This window comes from Plecotus auritus (genome assembly GCF_963455305.1).
Source record: "Plecotus auritus genome assembly, chromosome: 1".
Taxonomy (NCBI): Eukaryota; Metazoa; Chordata; class Mammalia; order Chiroptera; family Vespertilionidae; genus Plecotus; species Plecotus auritus.
Window position 1 is genome coordinate 196,640,846 of NC_137770.1, and position 23,145 is coordinate 196,663,990.

Genomic DNA, 23,145 nt, shown 5'->3' on the forward strand with positions numbered 1-23,145 from the left:
AATAGAAAGTTAACTGTGACTCTTTGTTTCCTTCCAACTCTGAAATTCTAAGACCCATACAACACCTTGAAAAGCGTGCACTCTATCCTTCAGCCACGCCCTCCTCCCAGCATATTACACTAACGTTGAAGAAGCAGCTGGAGCATTTGGGTGTATAACCAGTTTTGTTTCTGCTGGGCCAGAAAGCTGGGTAATTGTACCAGGAACTTTCCTGTCACATCAGAGAATTACCCATAATTATGTGATAAAATGAAAATGCCTCTAACAGAAGCACACTCTCTGAGCAATTACAGTGAAATGATGACAGGCAGCTGAAAGCATTTGGCATTTGTGGAGTATGGATCTTTCTCAGAGGAGAAGGGGATAACTGTGGAGAAAAGGGAGTTGGGAGAGGGGGCGATGAGGGAGGTGAAGAGCACTGGTGGAAAGGAGGCAAGAGGAAAACAATGGAACACGGAGTCACCTGGGCTTTTCTTTGCTGTGCACAAAGCGCACTTTTTTCTCATTCACATCTTTCCAGCTGAAATGGCCAGCCTTGTCGAGTTGCACCTCTTTCCCATTCCTCGAGAGCACTAGCTGCCCGTTGGTGGGCGTGCTCACAACATGGAACAGCAGGTCTTCGACCCTGCCATCCTGGTCTTGGACGTTCAGGAGGGAAAAATCCAGTGGCTTCATTAAACCAATGGCCAGGGTGAGAGAACCATTCACATGAAGACCAGGAGTGTGTGTTCTGCCTGGAAAACATGGATCCAAAGGTCAGGCTTGGTAATTCACAAGTTGGGGGTGGGGGGCATGTATTTAAAAAAATAGGCTTGTAATGTTCATTCAGAGAGCTACAAAGATGAGACTCTAGGCTACTGTCCACCATAAGCTTCCTTCTAATCCAGTGGTTCTCACTGTGGATGCACAGGAAAAGAACACAGGCTCTTTTACAGGGGTGGGGAATGTCCAGCTCAAGGACCATATAAGTTCTGCAAAATCATTTGGTCTGGCCCTGCCTAGGCATTAGGGGTGAGTTAATGAAATATTTGACCAAATATAGCAGGCTAATTTTTAAGTTGATAATTTTGTATGGCCCACGAATGATGTTATACATATCCAAATGGTCCTTGGCAGAAGAAAAGGTTCCCCATCCCTGTGTTAAACTATAAAATTCCTAGAAGAAAATAAGGAGTAAATCTGTGAACTTGAATTAGGCAATGCTTTCTTAGCTATAACACAAAAAGCGTATGTGACAAAAGAAAAAATAGATAAATGAGACATCATTAAAACTAAAAAAAATTTGTGCTTCACCAGGACACCAGCAAGAAAGTGAAAAGACAGCCCACAGAATGAGATAAAATATTTACAAATCAGATATCCCTGAAACTGAACTTGAATCCAGAATATATAAAGAACTCTTCCAATGCAGTAAAGACAACCCAATTTTAAAATAGGCAAAAAATTTGAATAAGCATTTCCCCCGAAAAAGGTATAAAAAGGCCAATAAGCACACGAAAAGGTGCTCAAGATCATTAGCAATCAGGAAAATGCGAATTAAAACCACAAAATGATGCCACTTCACACCCACTAGGAACAATGGTAAAACCTGTTCCTGAAGATGTGGAGAAATTAGAACCCCTCATACATTGCTGGTAGGAATGTAAAGCAGTCTGGTAGTTCCTCAGATAATTAAATATAGAGCTATTATCATATGACCCATCATTTTCGCTCTTGGGCGAAAAGAGAATTAAAAGCAAATATCCACACAAAAACTTCTACACAAATGTTCATAGCAGCATTATTCATAATAGCTAAAAAGTAGAAACAAGCCAAATGTTCAACTGATGAAGGAATAAGAAGGTGGTATATCCACACAATGGAATATTATTCAGGCATAAAAAAAGAAATGACATGCTGATACATGTTACAAATGGAAGAACTTTGAAAATGTTATGCCAAGTGAAAGAAACCAGTCATAAAAGGCTACATATTGTATGACTTCATTTATGTGAAATGTCCAAAATAGGCAAATTCCTACAGACAAAAAGTAGATCCGTGGTAGCCAGTGGCTATAGTGAGGGGGTGATGGGAAAAGACTCCTAATGGTTACTGAATTTCTCTTTAGGGTAAGTAAAGTGTCTTGGAATTAGATAGTGGATGGATGCATAACTTTGTGAACATACTAAAAATTTACTAAATATCACTGCATTGTATACTTTAAAGGGTGAATTTTATGGTATGGGAATTATATTCAATAATAATAACAATAAAGAATCACATATGGATCTTTAAAACAATACTGATACTTGGGCTCCACCACCAGAGATCCTGACTCACATGTTCTGGGGTGGGACCTTCATGATTTTACAAACTCCCAGGCAATCCCAATAGGCTCCAGGGTTGAGAACCACAGTACTAAAACATCTGTCATATCTGACCATCAGACCCACTGAGGGCAAGAAAAGAGGTGTTTAATACCAATGCTAGAATAGTACCAGTTAATCTCCATTGAAGTAGGATTATCAATGGCTTATATTCAGAATTCATGTGAAATATACACACTTTGTTTAAAAGTTTTACAATCTTTGTCCACAGGAAACATCTGATGGATGAATTAGGATTTCTGACCATTCTGTCTCCTGCAAGTTGTTTTGCCTGGACTTGAAGGTAGGCCAGACAGGACAGTCAGGGATGCCAACTTTCAGGGGGACTTCTCCTATTGTAAGATTACTTTAACGAAGGTGAGAGTAATTCACATTCGCACATTGACTTGTATTACATCCCAAGAGGAACAAGCTGACTCTCAAGTACTTGGGGTTTCTAGAAGGATCCCAATAAAATAAGCCAAAGATACTTGTTCTCATATGAAGTTTTAATATCTTTAGAGGTCAGAAATACAGAGATGGAAAACATGACTGACTGCATGCATTAAAGTATGCCTCATGTTACTGATAAAGGATACCCAAAGCCAAGGAATTCTCAGCTATAACCGAACTCCCAAGTTTTATTCACCTCTAAAACTTTTGAAGTTAAAATTAAGACAATTTAAATTTGCTTCTCTTTGTTGTATAAAGTGTTCATTGATGTTTTGGACAAGACTAGCTCCACCCTTTTAACTTGTTACCTCATTCTTTTTTTTAAAATACATTTTTATTGATTTCAGAGAGGAAGGGAGAGGGAGAGAGAGAGAGAAACATCAATGACGAGAGCGAATCACTGATTGGCCGCCTCCTGCACGCCCCACACTGGGATTGAGCCCACAACCTGGGTATGTGCCCTTGACTGGAATCAAACCTGGGACTCCTCAGCCCACAAGTTGATGCTCTATCCACTGAGCCAAACCAGCTAGGGCTGTCACCTCATTCTTAATGGCAAACAATATGGCTTGAAATCCATTTGCTTCAAATGTATGAAACTAATGGGGCAAGCTCCTCACACTATTCATTATTTATTTATAAGTTATCTCCAGTGTGTGCACAAAGGATGCACCATTGCATCCAGCTCTACAAGTTTATATAAATATAAGTAAATTATATCTATATAAGTATATAAGTCATTTTCTACAACATAGTTGTAATTCAGGAACATAAGTAAGTTTTATGCCAAATTTCTGATCCGACAGTTGACTTTCTATTTATTTTATTTATTTATTTATTAATCCTCACCCAAGGATATTTTTCCATTGATATTTAGAGAGAGTGGAAGGGAGAGAGGAGGGGAGAGAGAGAAACATGAACGTGAGAGAGACACATCAATTGGTTGCCTACCACACATGCCCCAATGGGGGCTGGGGATTGAACTTGCAACTAAAGTACATGCCTGGACCAGGAATTGAACCCGGGGACTCTCGGTCTGCGGGGCGACGCTCTAACCACTGAACAACCGTCAAGGGCACAGTTAACTTTAAAAAGATTGCTTCTTTTTCTTCTCTAAAAACTTTAGAAGTTGAGTTTTCCCAAGCTTTCATGTTCTATAAAGATTTCCTTATTCCTAAAGGCCCGTTTTTTCCCCCAGGAATGGGAATCCTGCATTTACACCACATGAGTCAACTGCATGTGCAAACACAGCCTTTGCATGTAGAAACTGCAGGTGAGCTCATCAGCCACCAGTGGAGAAGTACTTACCAGCACATGTTTCGTTAGATGAGTGGGCAGAGGAGCCAGGAACACAGCTGGAAACGCAAAGGCCACTCTTCAGAGAGAACCCATGGTCACAGCGGTGACACCGGCTTCTGTGGCTGCACTGCAAGCACCTCTGAGGGCAGGCTATTGAAGAGAAGACACACTAAATGACGCACAACAAAGGCACGAACACCCAGCCAGGGCCCCAGTGGTAAAGCAAAGAAGAGTGAGAGCACAAGCACACATGGCCACCAACTGCAGCAAAAGAGAATTCTAACAGTTTCTTACAGAATTTCACAGAGATTGACCCTCGGAGGAAAGTGATAGGGAGGAGTACTCTTGCCTTACACACTGTGATCTGAAAATGTTTCACATAAATGTATTGTTTAGAAAGTTAACCATACTGAGTTATAAGAGAGGCAGTTTATAGTGATTAAGAGCATAGGCCCTTTCTGGGTACTGTTCCTCCTCTACCACTTACCAGCTGCCAAACATGGGTAAGTTCCTCTAACAATCTGTGGTGCAAGTTTCTTTTTTTAAAAATGGGGAAACTGATAGCACCTCATACAGATGATTGTTGGGAGGAATACATGTGCTATGTATGTCGTGACTAGAACGGTGCCTGGCTCACAAAAGGGCTCAATCGCACTACAACTATCACTGCTACTCTCCTATTTTTTTTTTTTATTGTTTAAAATGTTACAAATAGTAGTACATATGTCTCCTTTTTTTTTTTCCCCATTGACCTCCCCCCAGCCTCCCCTACCCCCCAGTACATGCCTTTACCTGCCCCCCACCTCAGTGTCTTGTATCCATTGGTTATGCTTATATGCTTATGTACAAGTCCTTTGGTTGATCTATTTTTATTATTATTATTTTAAATGCAACAGGCGATCAAACTATTTAAAGGACCATAGATTATTTCTTTGGGTCAAGTTAATAATCTAGAATTATTTTTCTGCTTCAGTAAATAAGATTTTGTTGGAGAAATGTAGCACAGTACAGTTTAAAAGGCACTGGATTAGAACAAAACAACTTGGGTTTAATATTTTATGTTGCCCTGGTTAATACTCTTAGCCTCTTTGTTTTCTGTGTGTGTTTTTTTCACTTGTAAAACAGGATTCATAGTTCCTGCCATATTTTACCAGGACATTGTAAATATCAAATGATATAATGCTGATGAAGGAAATTTGGTGAAGTATAAAATGCTATGCCTGGGTAATGGCATTACTATTAAATGTCAGGTATTCATTAAAGTGGGGCAAACAGTACTAAGTTTTGACAGAAATGATGAGAACACACTAAGGAAACTCTCCTCAATAACTCAATAGACAAGGTAATTTAGACTCTGGGCTTAATTTTAGTTTCATAATAAAAGATTAATGTGTCTCACTAAAGTATCTCCAGAAATTCTACTCTTCAAGGATATTATGGCAAATATCAGGATCACTGGTTATTTAGTCTTACACACTGAAAATTCTATGCTCATCTCAACAGGGCTGATCCACTCTTAATGGATATACATAAGCTTTACATTCCATAAAATACTGGCTTCATTTTCATAAAGACTGTTAGGGACAATATTGATTTGTGCAAGAGAATTATTGGCCTGCTCGTCTATATTCCATTTAACCAGCAATTGGCGGAGTGCATGGCAAGTCATCAATTGCTTAGGCCAAGCTCCCTGGGTTTTCATGCTACTTCTGATTCCGATTCTCCTTGGTTACCTGAGGATCAGCACACCTGAATAGCTTGTTCCTTTATGTCTTTCCAGAGAATTCAGCCTGGTCTCCAAATTACCTGCACATTTGCGACTGGCATGATCTGCAAAGTATCCCTTCCCACATTCCTGGACACACTGGGCTCCCAAGAGGAGAAATGGTTCCTCACAGCGGGTACACTCCTGGGGACCTTGGCACTGGAGACAGTGGCTGTCACAGCCTGAAAGACAAGTCGACAGGAATGTGTATGGCTTTCCCAGGGGGTCCTGGTCCTGACAGTGAGGCAGTGTTAGACAGCAATGAGCAATATAACCTGGTGGCTGGGCAAAGCTGCTGACAGGAGTCAAGGAGCCGGGTTCCAGGTTGAGACTGTGGTACTTACCAGCTGGGGGACAGAACTAGTTACTCCACTTCTCTGAGCCTCAGTGGTCTCTTTTACAAAATGGGATTGGACGTACTATCCCCCCAGCTCCCTGGGCGAAGATGAAATTAAATAATGGAAAATACTAGGCAAACTAGAAATGAACAGGTATTAGCCATTGTTATTAACTAGTCCCTGGCTCTCTGTACCGTTTTCGCCGAAATGTTGATCTTTTCCTGACTCACCCAGTCTGTTAACAACAATGCTCCCAAGCATGTTTTCTGGGCACTTGGGTGGGCATTTCAGGGTCTGAAGACTTTGTGGTGTTAAATTGAGGCTGAAGGGGGTCCTGGGCCAGAGAAAGGTGATGGTGAGATATAAGATGTATGGAGGGCTGTGGGAAACAGATGGCAAATAATGAGATCTTTCCATGTACTCAAGGGACCAGAGGACACAGATCTTTCCATCTGAAGCACAGGCCTGTTCAATTTTTAAGGAAACCCAAAAGTAATGGCCCAAACATACCTGTTTCCATGGCCATATACTCCCATTATTTCCATAGTGCCCTCAAATTTTAGGAAATGTATTTGGGCATGAGAGAAAGGAAAAAAGAGATTTTCATTATACCAAAGAAAAGTTCTTAGAAAAGAAACCAGAAATTAGATACAAAGCCAGGATGGGAACTAGCCACAGGCTCCTTCTCAGAATAGTACAACAAGAAGAGGCTGAAGCTTGGATGAGCACAGAGCAGGGGCTCCAGACACTTACTCTTACAGAGGCCCGAGTCCCGGTAGAATGATGGTGCGCACTGCTCCACGCAGGTGCCGTCCTGGAGAACGTAGCCATCCATGCACTGCAGGCAGTCTGTCCTCAGAGGCCCACTGCACGCACTGCAACTCCAATCACACTCTAGAAAGAAAGGCCACATTAGACCAGCTTCCTTTCTGTCCAGCACCTAATTTATGAGGATGCTGCCTGCAGCTGCAAGGAGGAAAGTGAGTACCACATAAGAGATGTCAGATAAGTGAGCTCTAGTAACTCTACTTATAGTAGCCTGAGCACTTCTCTGAGGTTTAGTGTTTCCTAATTATGTTAGACATGAGCATGTACATGGATCGCTCCTGCTCCTGAGCCTGCTTGTCAGTGAGGCTGCTGAGGAGCCAAATCAACTCGATCTTATTCCACAAGCCCCAAGTTCTTTATCCCTGAGTCACACATCTTCATGCAAAGCCTGCTGTAGGGAGTGGCCAATTTGCGGACCCTCTCCAAATGCTTGAGAGAGAAAGGATGTCAGAGGGTCAACTAAGAATGCATCTGCTATCTCCATGACCAGCCCACAACTCTCTACTCAAACATCAGGTGCTGACCAACATGACAAAAAAAGCTAACAATGGTAGAGTTAAACAGGGCATGAAGGACCTGCCTAGAAATAAAGGGCTTACTGAAGGAACAGATGATCTCATATAGAGCAGAACCGATTCATTTACAGGTTCATTCACTCAGCAAGCACATGCGAGTTATTCAGCACTGAGTGAGGGTGTAAAGTGAGAGGTGTAGACCCTGCCCTCAAGGAGCTTATGTTCTAGTGGGTCCCAGCCCTAGATGTTACCCAAATAATCCAGCGGGGTTTTTAGAAACACAGGTGGCCCAGCCAGCATGGCTCAGTGGTTGAGCGTCGATCTACGAACCAGGAGGTCACGGTTCAATTCCTGGTCAGGGCACAGGCCCGGGTTGTGGGCTCCATCCCCAGTAGAGGGTGTGCAGGAGGCAGCAGATCAATGCTTCTCTCATCATTGATGTTTCTATCTCTCTCTCCCTCTCCCTTCCTCTCTAAAGTCAATAAAAATATATTTAAAGAAATAAAAGAAACACAGGTGATCAGGCTCAACATCAGAACTACAGTCAATCTCAGAGGTTGAGGCAAGAAAAACATGTTGTTGCTGCTATTGTTTTGTTATTGTGATTGCTATAGCTTTCCTTGCTATTGTTTTAATGGTCCAGGCAGTTCGGATACAGTCAGAAAACTCATGTTTGAAAACAAAGTGCTTGCTAGTAAGGTATATCCTTCATGCACGGGAGCTGGGACGGCACCATGGTTAAGGACTTGGTTTTGAAGTCAGGTAAGTCTTTATGCAAGTCATGGCTTTGCTGCTTTTTATCTGCATATCTCACATGCCTCCCTTAAATGTTTTAAGCCTCAGTTTCCTTGTCTGTAAAATAGAAATAAGAATCATACCTATTGATTCTAGAATTAGAATGGGTTGTAGCCCTCAGATGGGGATTTAGTAGTATGCAAAATCTCTGCATGGGAAGATTTGTGGGGTATAACATACATTGTTTGTTGTGGTAAGGTGCTCAGATACTTAAAATAATATTTATGAAAAAGGAACTATTAACGGTGCAAAAAATAGGTTTTTTTGTGTGTGTGTGTTTGTGTGTGTGTGTGTGTGTGTGTGTGTTTTGTGTGTATGCTTGCATTTTTATCATCTATCTAATCCAGGGTATGGAAAAATATTTGGTTTAATTTAACACGTTAAGCGCCCAGCCTGTTTTGTCTTCCGGGTGGAAAGTATAGTGTCAGTCACTGGTGACTGACTGGGAGCTTAACGTGTTAAACAGCTAACTTTGTCAGGGAACTGGTGCTACAGATACTTCAGAATTTTAAAAATATTTGAGCAGAATTAAAATATAGCGTGGGTGAATTAGACTTGTGCCACAATAAATAATTAGGGACATGATGGTCTCTAAATATGAGAATCCTCATACTTGAAGAGTACTTATAGACTTGAAATGCCTGATGCTTCTTCTCTACAATTGAACTATTCTAATTTCAACAGGAATATTTGAGCATTTTTGGAGCTTAAGTCAAATCAGTGTAACACAATAATATTGTATGCATTTTGAAATAAATTTTAATATATTTTAACTGGGGAAAAATAATCATACCTATTGCATAAGGCTACTGTGAAGACGGAAATAATGAATGTAAAGAACTCAGCATAGTGCCTGACATATGGTAGCAGCTTCCTAAAGGTTTGCTGCTGAACTGTTTATCTTGGAGAAATATCTCCACTCAGTGCTGCCTCAGCCCACCTTCCCTCCCTGAGAAGAAGCTGGGGAAACCTCTCATTAGTCACTTTCCCTCTTCCTTGATGCAATATTTCTAAGTCCCAAGGAAGCAGGTAAACGTGCAAGACAGTACATGTGCTTCCAAGAAGATTTATAAAGTTAATCTCACTCATTTATTTGGCTGAATCAGTCCTGAGGGAAAATGACTAAAATAGAGCCTTGAAAACTGCCAGCATGGCTATGGAATAATTTACAACAGGGAGGATTTGTGATAATCTTGTTTTTCACTGCAAACTAACAACTACTGGTTAGGAGGGAAGAAACAGAAAAGCTTCTTTGGTCTTGAGCACAGCAGACCACCTAAGTTGACAACCAAGGAGAATTTCCTGGAATGGCTAGTGTGCAATGTTGCAAAGGCTTCAAGCATCCCAAGTTTACCGGACAGATGTTTGACCTCCATATCTGAGCCCTAGCTTCCCTGGCAGAACTGGAGATACAGAGGGAAGTGTGGAATGGAGAAGGGAAAGAACAAGAGCAAGGAAAATCACCCTTGAACTCTGCTTTTCCTCTGGCTGAGCACTGCCATTCAAAGAGCAAAATCCCCTAGAATTCCAACCACCACCAGAGAACAAAGAAAAAGGCAATTGGTTTTTGACATTATAAACTCCTTGAGGACAAGGACTGTGTCTTCACTCATTTCAGTATGTTAAGCAGAGATGAACAAATCAGATACAACTCCTGTCCTCATTAAGCATAGAGTCTAGCATTCTAGAGTTGTAAATGCAAGTGCCTATGGGGCCCAGAAAGGTAGTGTAAATCTTTTAAAAAGGCCTGGTGTGATGGAATAGGGAACAGTGAGGAGTGTGGTGACCTTTGGAGATCATGCTCTATCCAACAGAGACAACAGCTACTCATGCCAACCTCCTGTTGCATTCTGGGAATGCAAATCCAGTTTTGCCAGATCTTCTGACTTAGAAAAATCTCAATTTTTGTATGGAATGTTTTCTGATTTTTAAAAGGAAAATATTAAACATTTTGAAACACTGGAAGATTAGGTGGGCCAAATACAACCAGAGGGTTTCCAGTTTGCCACCCCTGGTCTCCTTACCATTAACTTGCACAATGGCTGGTACATAGTAGGTGCTCAAAAATATTTGTTTAACAAATAAATACCTGCTTGAACCTTTAACACATAAATTAATGAGTGAATATATGAATACATACATACATAATGACTTCTTGCTATCATCAGAGAAAGTCTAAATGCATGATGACAGTATTTTCCCAAGGTGAGGGATGAACATCACTAGTAAAGGGGCATCACTGGTAAAAGAACTGTACAATTCAGGATGAGCTTCACCTTTGCATGTCTTGGTGGAGAAGTCAAGATAGTACTGTGGGGCACAGCTCTCATTCTGACAATCCCCAAAGAGCAGGACCTTGTTTGGATCTCGGCAGGAGGTACAGCTGGCCTGTGAATCACAGCTCCCACAACTCGGGTTGCATGCTGAGCAGATAGGAAAAGAAAATGACCAGATGATTACAATTGCAAATACTGACATACTGATCAAACCTAGACAGATGCTGCAAAGAAACAAAGCCCAGCTCCAACCTGTTCTTTAATTATGGCTCATAGCCCTCCCCTGTGATCAACGGAAACAGAGAATGTTAGTCTTATTTTCCAAAATTAAAAAAAGATAATATTATTTTCCAGAAAAGATAAATTATAAACCCACGAATGGAAATCCCACATTCAAATTGCCTTGTGATTCAGCAATAGAATTTATACGTAGCCCGAGATCTCTGAAATGATAGTCCAGAGTTTTATTTGAACCTTACTTCTTAAGGAATCAAACCCCTTTAGTTAATGACATAGATTCAGATTTTATGTGATGTCAAGATTAAAATTAGGCATCAACTTTAAGATGCAATAGACTTAAAGGTGACTTGGCTTATTGATTTGCTCAGTTGTGATTCTTAGCAGCCATTTACTTAATTTAGGCATTCAGGGATGATCCCTAAATCTGATCATACGTCCATCTTCCCTAACTGAGCAACTGACATTTCTCCATCTACTCAACTGTTCATGCTAGAAACCTGGGAGTCTATTTTGACAGCCCCTTTTTCTCCCAATCACTCACTGGATCCTATTTATTGGAACTCTCCTATGTAATTCTCAGAACTTTTTGCTTTTCTCCATATCCACACATGTCACCAATAGATCCAAGCCATCATCATCTCCTGTTGGATTGCTACCATAGTCTCCTAATTAGTTTCCCTAAATCTAATCTGCCCCCCTTGCAATCTATTTTCCATGTTTCCACCAGAGTAATACTTTCATTCATATTGCTCAAGCTCCAGAGGTCAATTTCATCTATACATTTATATTTTTCCTGAATCCTGAAAAATTAATTTCCAGCTTTCATTTCTATAAATAATGCTCCTCCATCATTCCCTTTATTCGTCCCACCTATAAATCTTAACTCACATATTTGAATTCTCTCAATATAATCTCCAAGTCCCTTGTCTTTAACTTGTACTTATTCTCCAGTCTCTTCTTCAAGAAGGCTTTCCCTGATTCTCCAGTCTAGAATAGGTCTCCCAGTTCTAGTTCTATAATATTCTATACATTTCTTTTATGCCATATATAACAATTTTCATTTAAGTGATTATTTAACATCTGTATCCTTTAAGCTAAAAGCTTCATAAAAGTAAAGGTCAGGTTTGCTTTGTTCCTTGCAAGAATCCCAGCACCTAACTGGTTATCTATCATCTTGTAAACACCTGTTACATAAATGAAAGAAGCGAGATATTTTAATTATATACACTCAAGCACTAGCATCTCTGCCTCATTCTGAAATCTTCTCTAAGTATAGGTCACAGGAAAAGTCTACAGAGTGATCATGGGAGTTTTAAATCTATGGGATATCAAAGCATGAGGCACACTGCAGGAAATTACCTCCCTGTGAAATAAAAAGAAAGAAAAAAACCCTCTTGTTTTACCTATAAGAAAAAGCAATGATATAACATATTCATTAGAGTATGCAGATTTGTAATGAAAGGTCCCATAAAAATTTTAGATGGGAGTTTCAGATAATTTGGGAATAGTTAGAAAAGAATATTTTAAATGTTGGAAACTTACATGACAGTAAACTTTTATCTTTTTTTTTGTTTGTTTTAATGGGATTTCTACACATGGTGCATCTTAATTTTGGCAAAGTGTTTGATAATGATCCCAAAGATAAACTTGTGAATACAAAAATAAAGGGGTCTAGTAGTTGTAGGTGGTTTTGAAGATGGTTAAAATGCATACTCAAAAGTGATCAGGAAATCTTTGTAATTGGTAAAAGAAATGTCTAGTAGAGTAATATGACCAAGTCATTATTTTTACTTGATCAATATTTTTATTAATAACTGTAATGAAAACAATGATGTCATGCTAATGATATTGAAATATGCCATATACACCTATATAGGAAACACAGTAGTTAAGTTTTATCACCTGAAAGAATAACAACTCAAACCTATTTTGCCAGTTGATACAATAAACTAAAAGTAATCAGATAAAATAAACAAAACGATAAGCCCTACATTTATGTTCCATAACAAATTAACACAAATAGAGGATACAAAAGGCCTTAGACAGCAATTCCTATAAAAAAGGATCTGAAAGTTTAGCTGATTGAAAGCTTATTACAAGTGTCATATGGTTACTAAGGAAATGAGTACACTTTTGAGCTGAAGAGCCTAGATGTAAACTGAATGTCACCTGGAACCCCCTACTTGACAGGGAGCTGCAAAAAGAGGCCCAAATGCCAGTTCCTTGGACTGGGGTCACAGGTCAATACACAGATGAATTTCCTGTAATACTTCCTCAAGCCTCTGTCTGCCTCCATGCTCTTGAATCCTTCTATGCAGTCGTTCATTTCCCCTTGCCACCTCAATGTAAAACTCAGCCCCTTCACTGTTTTCCAAAAAATATAGATTCATGGATTGGAAGATGGTGACTGGCAGGAAGGTAGGGAGGGAGAGAGTGTGAGAGAGTGAGGGAACCATAGAGAAGAATGTAGACGTGTGTGGTGTGTGTGTGTATGAGCTAGGGACAGTTAGATTCTGCAGGTCCTCCAAGGGGCTGCCAAACCAGGCAGTCTTAGACGGCGGAGCCCCATGCACAAAGCAGACACTTCTGGGCAGCCAGTGTGGGAACAGAGACCACACCATCTTGAGAAACAGAGCTGCTTGAGACTAGGATCCTGGCCTCAGCACCACCCAGTCGTGTCTCAGACGCAAACCAGGACACTGCAGCCACTGGGGACAGAGAACTGCGACCACAGCTGCAGACCAACAGACAACAAGAATCCAGACTTCCCGGCCGCAGATTTCTGTGAGTCAAAGAGCCTATCCCCCTTCCCGCATGATCGCAGATAGTACCATAGTAACTGATAGACCCGCCCCTCACTCCGCTGCAGCGCCCTTACGGGAATTTGAGCTTGGGAGCGCACATAGGGATGGGATGCAGCGCCCCTAGGGGAATTTGAGTTTGTGAGCGCTTGCACGGACCGCAGCGCTGCTACTGTAATTTGAGCCTGCGCACGCACAGAGACTGGTAACTGCTCCCCGCAACGCAATCGGGTGACCAAACCTGAAGCCCACGCAGGGCAGCAGTGCCACCTGACTTTGATTTTGGGCAAGCGCACACGGAAGTCTGTTTTCCGCAGCGCACACGGAAGTCTGTTTTCCACAGCTCACACGGAAGTCTGTTTTCCACAGCGCACACGGAAGTCTGTTTTCCACAGCGCACACGGAAGTCTGTTTTCCGCAGCGCACATGGAAGTCTGTTTTCCGCAGCGCACACGGAAGTCTATTTTCCGCAGCGCACACGGAAGTCTGTTTCCCGCAGCGCAGGCACGCCATAGTGCTACTGTGCAACCCAGTCCCCCATGGTGACCGGGACCCAGATTCTCCTGGCATGAGGCAGCACTGAGCACCACTGACTTGACTCTGTTTCTTACCGTGTGCGCCTGGGATCCCTGACTCACAGCACATTCACACTAAGAACCAGTGACTCCAATTCTTGGTGCATGCGCACACGGGGACCCTGATTCTCAGTGAGAAGCTGCACAAGGCAGCAGAGACTCTGATACTCAATTCTTGGTGCAGACACAGGGAAACTCTGACTCCTGGCACGCACTAGGGGACTCATTTTTGGCACACGCCAACAGCATAGTGCAGGCGGGGTTCATGATTCTAGGTGTGCAAACGAGACCACACTGAACACTGGTAACACTGACCCTTGGCGAGCCTGGTTCCCACCAAACCACGGCAGCCACATGTCCTAGTGTCGGAGCACTTCAGTGACACTCGGGTGGTGCGAAGATCCCACTGCACATGGCCCAGGTCCACGCAACTCGAAGTTTGAACCTTCTAGTGATAGTCAGAATGGGGAGACGACACAATCCCCAGAGAAAAGAAAATGAAGAGTCGCCAAGAAAGGAAATTAGTGAAATTGAAGCATGCAACATGACCAAAAAAGAATTCAGAGTAATGGTTGTAGAATTCATACATTGAATGGATGAGAAAATCAATAACCTATGCAAGAATCAGGAAGAAATGAAAAGTGATATAGCTACAATCAAAAACACCATGGAAAGTTTCAACAGCAGACTAGAAGAAGCAGAGGACAGAATTAGTGAGTTAGAAGATCAGGTACAGAAACAAGCCCAATCTGAAAAGCAACTGGAGAATAAAATTAAAAAGCAGGAGGAAAGCCTAAGGGAGCTTTGGGACAACACGAAACAAAGTAACATTCGTATAATAGGGCTGCCAGAAGGACAAGAAGAGCAGCAAGGATTAGAAAATCTATTTGAAGAAATAATGACAGAAACCTTCCCAGATATGGGGAAGAAAAAAGTTACACAAGTACAGAGAGTCCCAAGCAGGATCAATCCCAAAAGACCCACACCAAGACACGTCATAATTTCAATGGCAAATATTAATGACAAAGAGAGAATCTTAAAGGCAGCAAGAGAGAGACAGGTTATCTACAAAGGATCCCCCATCAGATTATGAAATGATTTCTCAACTGAAACACATCAAGCTAGAAGGGAATGGAAGGAGGTATACAAAGTATTGCAAAGCAAAGGACTGAATGCAAGAATACTCTATCCAGCAAGACTATCAATCAAAATTAAAGGGGAAATCAGGAGCTTCGCAGACAAAAAAAGGCTAAGGGAGTTTATCACCACCAAACCAGCAATGCAAGAAATGCTAAAGGGAATACTGTAAAAAGAAGAAATAAAAAGGTAAGAAGGAACACAGACACAAAAATAGATATGACTACAAACAAGTACCTTTCAGTAATAACTTTAACGTAAATGGACTAAATGCTCCAATCAAAAGACATCGAGTGGCTGAATGGATAAAAAAAATGACCCATATATATGCTGTCTACAAGAGACCCACCTCAGAACAAGGGACTCACACAGATTGAAAGTGAAGGGAAGGAAAAATATCTTTCAGGCAAATGGAAATGAAAAAAAAAACTGGGGTAGCAATACTTATATCTGACAAAATAGACCTCAAAGTGAAGGCCATAACAAGAGATAAGGAAGGCCACTTCATAATACTAAAGGAATCGATACAACAACAGGATATAACCCTGGTAAACATATATGCACCCAATGCAGGAGCACCCGAATACATAACAAAACTCCTGGAAGATATCAAGGGAGAGATCGACAACAATACAATCATAGTAGAGGACTTTAATACACCACTGACATCACTGGATAAATCCTCTAAACAAAAAATCAGCAAAGACACAGCAATCCTAAATGACTCACTAGATCAGATGGACTTAACTGACATCTTCAGAACATTGCATCACAAAGCCATGGAATATATGTTCTTCTCAAGTGCACATGGGACATTTTCAAAAACAGACCACATATTGGGTCACAAGCAAAGTCTCCCCAAATTCAAGAAGATTGAAATATTATCAAGCATCTTCTCAGACCACAATGCCATAAAATTAGAAATAAACTACAATAAAAACAATCTAAAACACTCAAACACTTGGAAGCTGAATAGCATGTTATTAAATATTGATTGGGTTACCAATGAGATCAAAGAAGAAATTAAAAGCATCCTGGAAACTAATGACAACAAAAACACAACAATCCATTGTGACACAATGAAAGCAGTCCTGAGAGGGAAGTTCATAGCTCTACAGGCCTACCTCAAAAAGCAAGAAAAAATGGTAGTAAATCATCTAACTCTACAACTCAAAGAATTAGAAAGAGAGCAACAAGAAAAGCCCACAGTGAGCAGAAGGAAGGAGATAATAAAGATCAGAGCAGAAATAAATGATATAGAGACCAAAAAAACAATACAAAAGATCAATGAAACCCAGAGCTGGTTCTTTGAAAGGATAAACAAGATTGATGACCCTCTAGCCAGGATCACTAAGAAGCAAAGAGAGAGGACTCAAATAAACAAAATCAGAAATGATAGAGGCAAAATAACAACAGACCCCACAGAAATACAAAGGATCGTTAAAAAATACTATGAACAACTCTACTCCAACAAACTAGACAACCTGAAGGAAATGGACATATTCCTAGAAAAATACAACCTTCCAAAAGTCAATCAGGAAGATTCTAAAAATCTTAATAGGCTGATAACTATAGATGAAATTAAAGCAGTCATCAAAAAGTTCCCAGCAAACAAAAGCCTGGGGCCAGATGGCTTCACAGAGGAGTTATACCAAACATTCAAGGAAGAACTAAAACCTATCCTCCTCAGACTATTCCAAAAAATTCAAGAGGAATGAACACTTCCAAGCTCATTCTATGAAGCCAGCATCACCCTAATACCAAAACCAGATAAAGACAACACAATGAAAGAGAATTACAGGCCAATATCCCTCATGAACATAGATGCCAAAATCCTTAACAAAATTCTAGCAAATCGGATACAGCAGTACATCAGAAAGATCATACACCATGACCAAGTAAGATTTATCCCAGGATGCAAGGATGGTACAATATCCGCAAATCAATAAACGTGATACATCACATAAACAAATTGAGAGATAAAAATCTCATAATCATTTCAATTGACACAGAAAAAGCATTTGACAAAATCCAACACCCCTTCTTAATAAAAACTCTCAGCAAGGTGGGAATAGAAGGATCATACCTCAACATAATAAAAGCCATATATGACAAATCTACAGCCAACATCATACTCAATGGACAAAAACTAAAACCATTTCCCCTAAGAACAGGAACAAGACAGGGTTGCCCACTCTCACCACTCCTGTTCAACATAGTACTGGAATTACTAGACATTGTGATCAGACAAGAAGAAGAAATAAAAGGCATCCAAATTCGAAAAGAAGAAGTAAAACTGTCCTTATTCACAGATGACATGATATTGTATATAGAAAACCCTAAAGACTCCATCAAAAAATTATTGGACTTAATAAATGAATTTGGCAATGTAGCAGGATAGAAAATTAATGCCAAGAAATCTATGGCATTTCTTTACACCAATAGTGAACTTATAGAAAGAGAGACTAAAAAAGCAATCCCATTTACCATCACACCAAAAAAATTAAGATACCTAGGAATAAACTTAACTAAGGAGTTAAAGACCTGTATGCGAAAAACTACAGGACACTGAAAAAAGAGATAGAGGAAGACATAAACAGATGGAAGAAAATACCGTGTTCATGGATTGGTAGAATCAACATCATCAAAATGTCCATACTACCCAAAGCAATCTATAGATTCAATGCAATCCCCATTAAAATACCAACGGCATATTTCACAGACCTACAATGAACTTTCCAAAAATTCATCTGGAATAAGAAAAGACCTCGAATAGCTGCAGCAATCCTGAGAAAGAAGAACAAAGTAGGGGGGGATCTCAATACCAGATATCAACCTGCATTACAAAGCCACTGTTCTTAAAACAGCCTGGTACTGGCACAAGAACAGACATATAGATCAATGGAATAGAATAGAGAACCCAGAAATCGATCCAAACTACTATGCCCAATTAATATTTGACAAAGGAGGCCTGAACATAAAATGGAGTCAAGACAGTCTCTTCAACAAATGGTGTTGGGAAAATTGGACAGATAAATGCAAATAAATGAAACTAGACCACCGACTTACACCATACACAAAAATAAACTCAAAATGGATAAAGGACTTAAACATAAGACAGGAAACCATAAAAATACTAGAGGAATCCACAGTCAGTGAAATCTCAGACGTATGCCGAAGGAACTTCTTCACCGATACTGCTCCTAGGGCAATGGAAAATAAAGAGAAAATAAACAAATGGGACTACATCAAAATAAAAAGCTTTTGAAAAGCAAAAGAAACCATCAACAAAACAACTAGAAAGCCCACTGCATGGGAGAACATATTTGCCAATGTCATCACCGATAAGGGTTTAATCTCCAACATTTACAGGGAACTCATACAACTTAACAAAAGGAAGATAAACAATCCAATCAAAAAATGGGCAAAGGACCTAAATAGACACTTTTCAAAGGACGACAAAAGGAAGGCCAAGAGACATATGAAAACATGCTCAAAGTCACTAATTATCCGAGAGATACAAATCAAAACAACAATGCGGTATCTTCTCACACCTGTCAGAATGGCTATCATCAACAAATCAACAAACGACAAGTGTTGGCGAGGATGCGGAGAAAAAGGAACTCTTTTGCACTGCTGGTGGGAATGCAGACTGGTGCAGCCACAGTATGGCGTTTCCTCAAAAAACTAAAAATGGAACTCCCATTTGACCCAGTGATCCCACTTCTAGGAATATATCCCAAGAAACTAGAAACACGAATCAGAAAGGATATATGCACCCCTATGTTCATAGCAGCACAATTTACCATAGCTAAGATTTGGAAACAGCCTAAGTGTCCATCAGTAGATGAGTGGATTAAAAAACTGTGGTACATCTACACAATGGAATACTACAATGCGGTAAAAAAGAAGGAGTTCTTACCATTTGCAACAGCATGGATGGGACTGGAGAGCATTATGCTAAGTGAAATAAGCCAGTCAGAGAAAGATAAATACCACATGATCTCACTCATTTGTGGAATATAATGAACAACAGAAACTGATGAACAGGGACAGATCCAGAGACAGAGAAGCATGGATCAGACTGCCAAACCTCAGAGGGAAGATAGGGGAGGGTGGGGGAAAGGAGGAGAGATCAACCAAAGGACTTGTATGCATGCATATAGGCCTAACCAATGGACACGAACACCAGGGGGATGAGGGCATGAGTGGGGGGGGCGTTGGGGGGTTAATGGTGTGATGAGGACACATATGTAATACCTTAATCAATAAAGAAATTTAAAAAAAAATAGATTCACATTGAGCATCTTGAAATGTTAAGAGGATTTGGAGGGATGCACTAGTGTCACACTGAGAAGCACAGGCTTCCACTATTTCTGTCTGAACCATTCTTCCTCGCTCATCTATCCCCTCATCCTTCTCCAAGGCAATTGGCAAATGTGCTTGTCTCACTCAGGGCAGTTCTGCACATACCAGAGCCCCTTAGGTCCTCAGCTTCCATCTTCAGAGGGATGTAGATAAGGAGCATTTCTCCAACCTATAAGGTATTAGTCCTATTGCAGTAATGTTGGGATGACCACATCTGGAGTAGCAGGTGCAGTTCTCTAAGGTCACTGACTTCATGGATAGTGGACAGTGAAGAAAGAGCTGAGTGAACTAGTGATTAATAACTTGGTCAAGGTAACAAAGCTAGTAAGTGGTAGGTAGGATTTGAACTCCTGACTCCAGAGCCAACTTTCCTAACCACTACTCTATAATTCCTTCAATATGGTATTTCCTAGGACATAAGATTGAAATATTAGCACTGTATTTGTTAATTTTCATTTTCAAATGAGAAAGTATAACTAAATATATATTTTTTTGCAAATGACACTTCAGTGATTGAAATAGAGTCAGCCATCTCAGTCCATTTTTAAAAGTGTTCTGTCATCTGTGAAGGATTTCCTAATTTGTTCTCCTCAAATTTGCCCTTTCCCTAATTTATCCTAACTCTTTGTTTTGCCTGATTCAGTAATTAATCATATTTTGCCTTATTTCTAAAATGAGACATCTATATAAGTAACTCTCATGCAAGACAAATAACTACTATTTGGGCAGAAACTAAATACTCTGTGCAAGTCAAGCCTTGCATATTGTCAATATTCAACAAATACATGTCAAAAACAAGTTGAATCCAGAGAAGTGCTTAGGTCACTGGTTCTGTGCTAGAATGATCTCTGCTCAGGATCTTATAATTCAAATGCTGAGGGAAACAGTAAAAGGAAATAGACTAATGTTGTTTTTTTAAATAAAATAACTACGGAACAGAGAGATTAAATAAATGACTGACCCAAGATCACACATCTGGTACTGGCAGAGAAGAGCCCCAGCCCAGCACTTCGAATTAGGGTGATATCTGATTAAATCTGCTAATGGCATCCATATGCCTTTTTAGATTAATTTTCTTCCTTTTATAAAAACAAAGGTTACAGGTAAGAAAAAAGGAAGCAAAAGGAACGGAGAGAAAGCTCATTTTTAAAAACCTACATTGACAAGAATGGCTGTCATCGAGATAGTGCCCTGGGAAGCAGGTGGTGCTGCAGGTGCCAAGGTGGGACAGAACGAGGTCGGTGTCACATGAGGAGCAGGAGAAGGGTCCTCTGCCCTGGCAGGTTCTACAGGAGGAGTGACATTCTGCAGAGACACAAAGAGAACCTATGAAGCCAGACTCCTTTCCAAAGTAGTATCCCAAGAACTGTTCATGAAAGGCCAATGCTGGAGTGGGTGTGGGAAGGAGGGGGTCAGTGGGGGAGAAAGAGGGACATCTGTAATACTTTCAACAATAAGGATAATTTTTTTAAAAAGTCCCAATGCTGAGAGCATTAGCTGGTCTGATTTATTATCACAGTGTGCTCCCTCTGCTCCTTTTCCTACTCCTCCCTCCCCCTTGCCTTCCTGTTCTCTCTCTCTCTCTCTCTCCCTCCCCGCCCCCCAAGTCTTCTTAGCTATTACCCGAAAGAGAAGCTCAACGGGCGTCACCAGCTCCTGTGTCCAACACTTACTTTTACAAGCTCCTTTCTCTGCGTAATATCCAGAAGGGCAATCAGGAACACAGTGGTCCCCCAGCAGCAGGTACTGGGTGTTCTGGCACCTCAGGCAGATGCTCCCGGTGTTGTGGAGATCAGCTGCACATTGCTGGCACAGAGGCTGGCAGTCTGGAGAAGGCAAGGGAGCACAGAGAAAGCAGATGATGGAAGCACCAAGACTCATCACTACACCAAAGGGCAGATGGAACTGCAATTACCACCGCTGCAGCACAGACAGCCTGAGTGCCCAAAGGCAGTATCTGGCAGTAAAGCAGGAGTGACGGATCTGACAAATTGTGTGTTTGAGGTTTTTAGCAAATGGCCAGGCCCAGCACAGCAATTGAGTTTTCATCCCTTTCCAATTGAATGACCTTCAAGTTCTAGGGCAGCATGTGATAGATACTTGGGAGGGGTATACAGAGAACTGTCAGACTCACAGAAACAGTATCATCGACACTATCACCATTTCCCCAAGAGCTCCGAGAACTTGAGGACAGCATGCTCCCCCTTCCCCATGCTTCTGAGCTGTGCTCAGTGCCCTCCCAGATTCGGTCTTCCAGAGGCAGTATACCAATCTCAGGCATTTTGGTACAGAGGGATTGGAGTTAGTAAATCATTGGGTACAGTTAGTGGAAAACTTTAATTTTTAACTAAAGGAAAATTTATGACAAAGAGTTATGAGTTGAAAATTCATTTTCATGATGTGAAACATAGCTCTCAGAAGCTCTGTTGTACCAGTTATGATTGAAGCTATAAGACAAATTATCTGGTATGGCGAGCACTGCCTCTTGTTCTCGCCCATATAATAGATATCCTTTAATTAAAGAACTTGATTGTGTTCATCTCCCATTTAGGTGAAAACATCTGTCCTGATAATTACCCTTAAGTCCCATTTACCATCCTCCATTCCAAAGGTGGAAGAAAATACATAAATCCATAATTACCCACCAAAATAAAAGAGGAGTAAAAGACCTAGGAAAAAGAAGAGAGAGCTCTGGTTATAGGGCCTTTCCATCTTCCCCTTTAGGATTCAAAGCACTGTTTGTACTTGCTAATGTCTCACGCAGGGACCAGATATGTCTTGTTTCATCTCAAAGTCTTGTAGATATAGATTGGGATTTCTACTGATGTTTAGACTAAAAGCAATCCTGTCATCAAAACAGATTGCTGACACCGAACTCTGCTAAAACAGGTCTTTCTCGCTATACCTTCAGTGATACATTTTCTTAACTGCTGATCATCCAAGATGCGTTCCCTGTGCAAGAAGCAGATTTGAGTCCCATACCCAGCACCCACTCATCTGCATGAGAAGCCGTACTAGGATCTTTATAGCGACTCAAGCAGTTGAAGCAAAAGAGTCCTCCTCAAAAATGCTGACCCTCCTGAAGCACGGCAAACTAACAGCCCCTGACCTTTCTCTGAACTTTGGGAGTTTCAAGTTACAGGCAGCCTTTGCTAGTATTAGGAACAATTCTGAATATCCTAAGAGCCAAATTAAGCCTCATGACAGCCCTTCAGAGATTCATAAAGGAAATTATGACTGTATGGAGAGAAATATGATAAGGAGGCAATTTTCCTTGATTTAATGTATGGTTTCCACACAATGCCAACCTTTATAAAAATTTTTTTTCCTGTGCCCTACTCACAGTGACAGGAGCACAATCCTACATGTACAAAGGGGAGACTCAAAAAAGCTTTAAAAGTTGCTGGAGC

General features: G+C 40.8%; 1 protein-coding gene across 2 annotated transcripts in view; it reads right to left on the reverse strand.

Annotated features, from left to right (window-relative positions):
- Positions 1 to 23,145, reverse strand: part of FRAS1 (Fraser extracellular matrix complex subunit 1) — a gene marked incomplete at its 5' end in the record, with an annotated part of 457,295 nt that overhangs the window by 162,178 nt on the left and 271,972 nt on the right. The window contains 7 exons of one of the 2 annotated variants that reach the window (XM_080673629.1): positions 464 to 730; positions 4,103 to 4,247; positions 5,904 to 6,044; positions 6,954 to 7,094; positions 10,615 to 10,761; positions 20,894 to 21,040; positions 21,409 to 21,561. In XM_080673629.1, the coding sequence (XP_080529755.1) occupies positions 464 to 730; positions 4,103 to 4,247; positions 5,904 to 6,044; positions 6,954 to 7,094; positions 10,615 to 10,761; positions 20,894 to 21,040; positions 21,409 to 21,561 (1,141 nt within the window). Of the gene's footprint in view, positions 1 to 463; positions 735 to 4,102; positions 4,248 to 5,903; positions 6,045 to 6,953; positions 7,095 to 10,614; positions 10,762 to 20,893; positions 21,041 to 21,408; positions 21,562 to 23,145 lie in introns of both variants that reach the window. The other variant, XM_080673630.1, reaches the window with a different exon arrangement.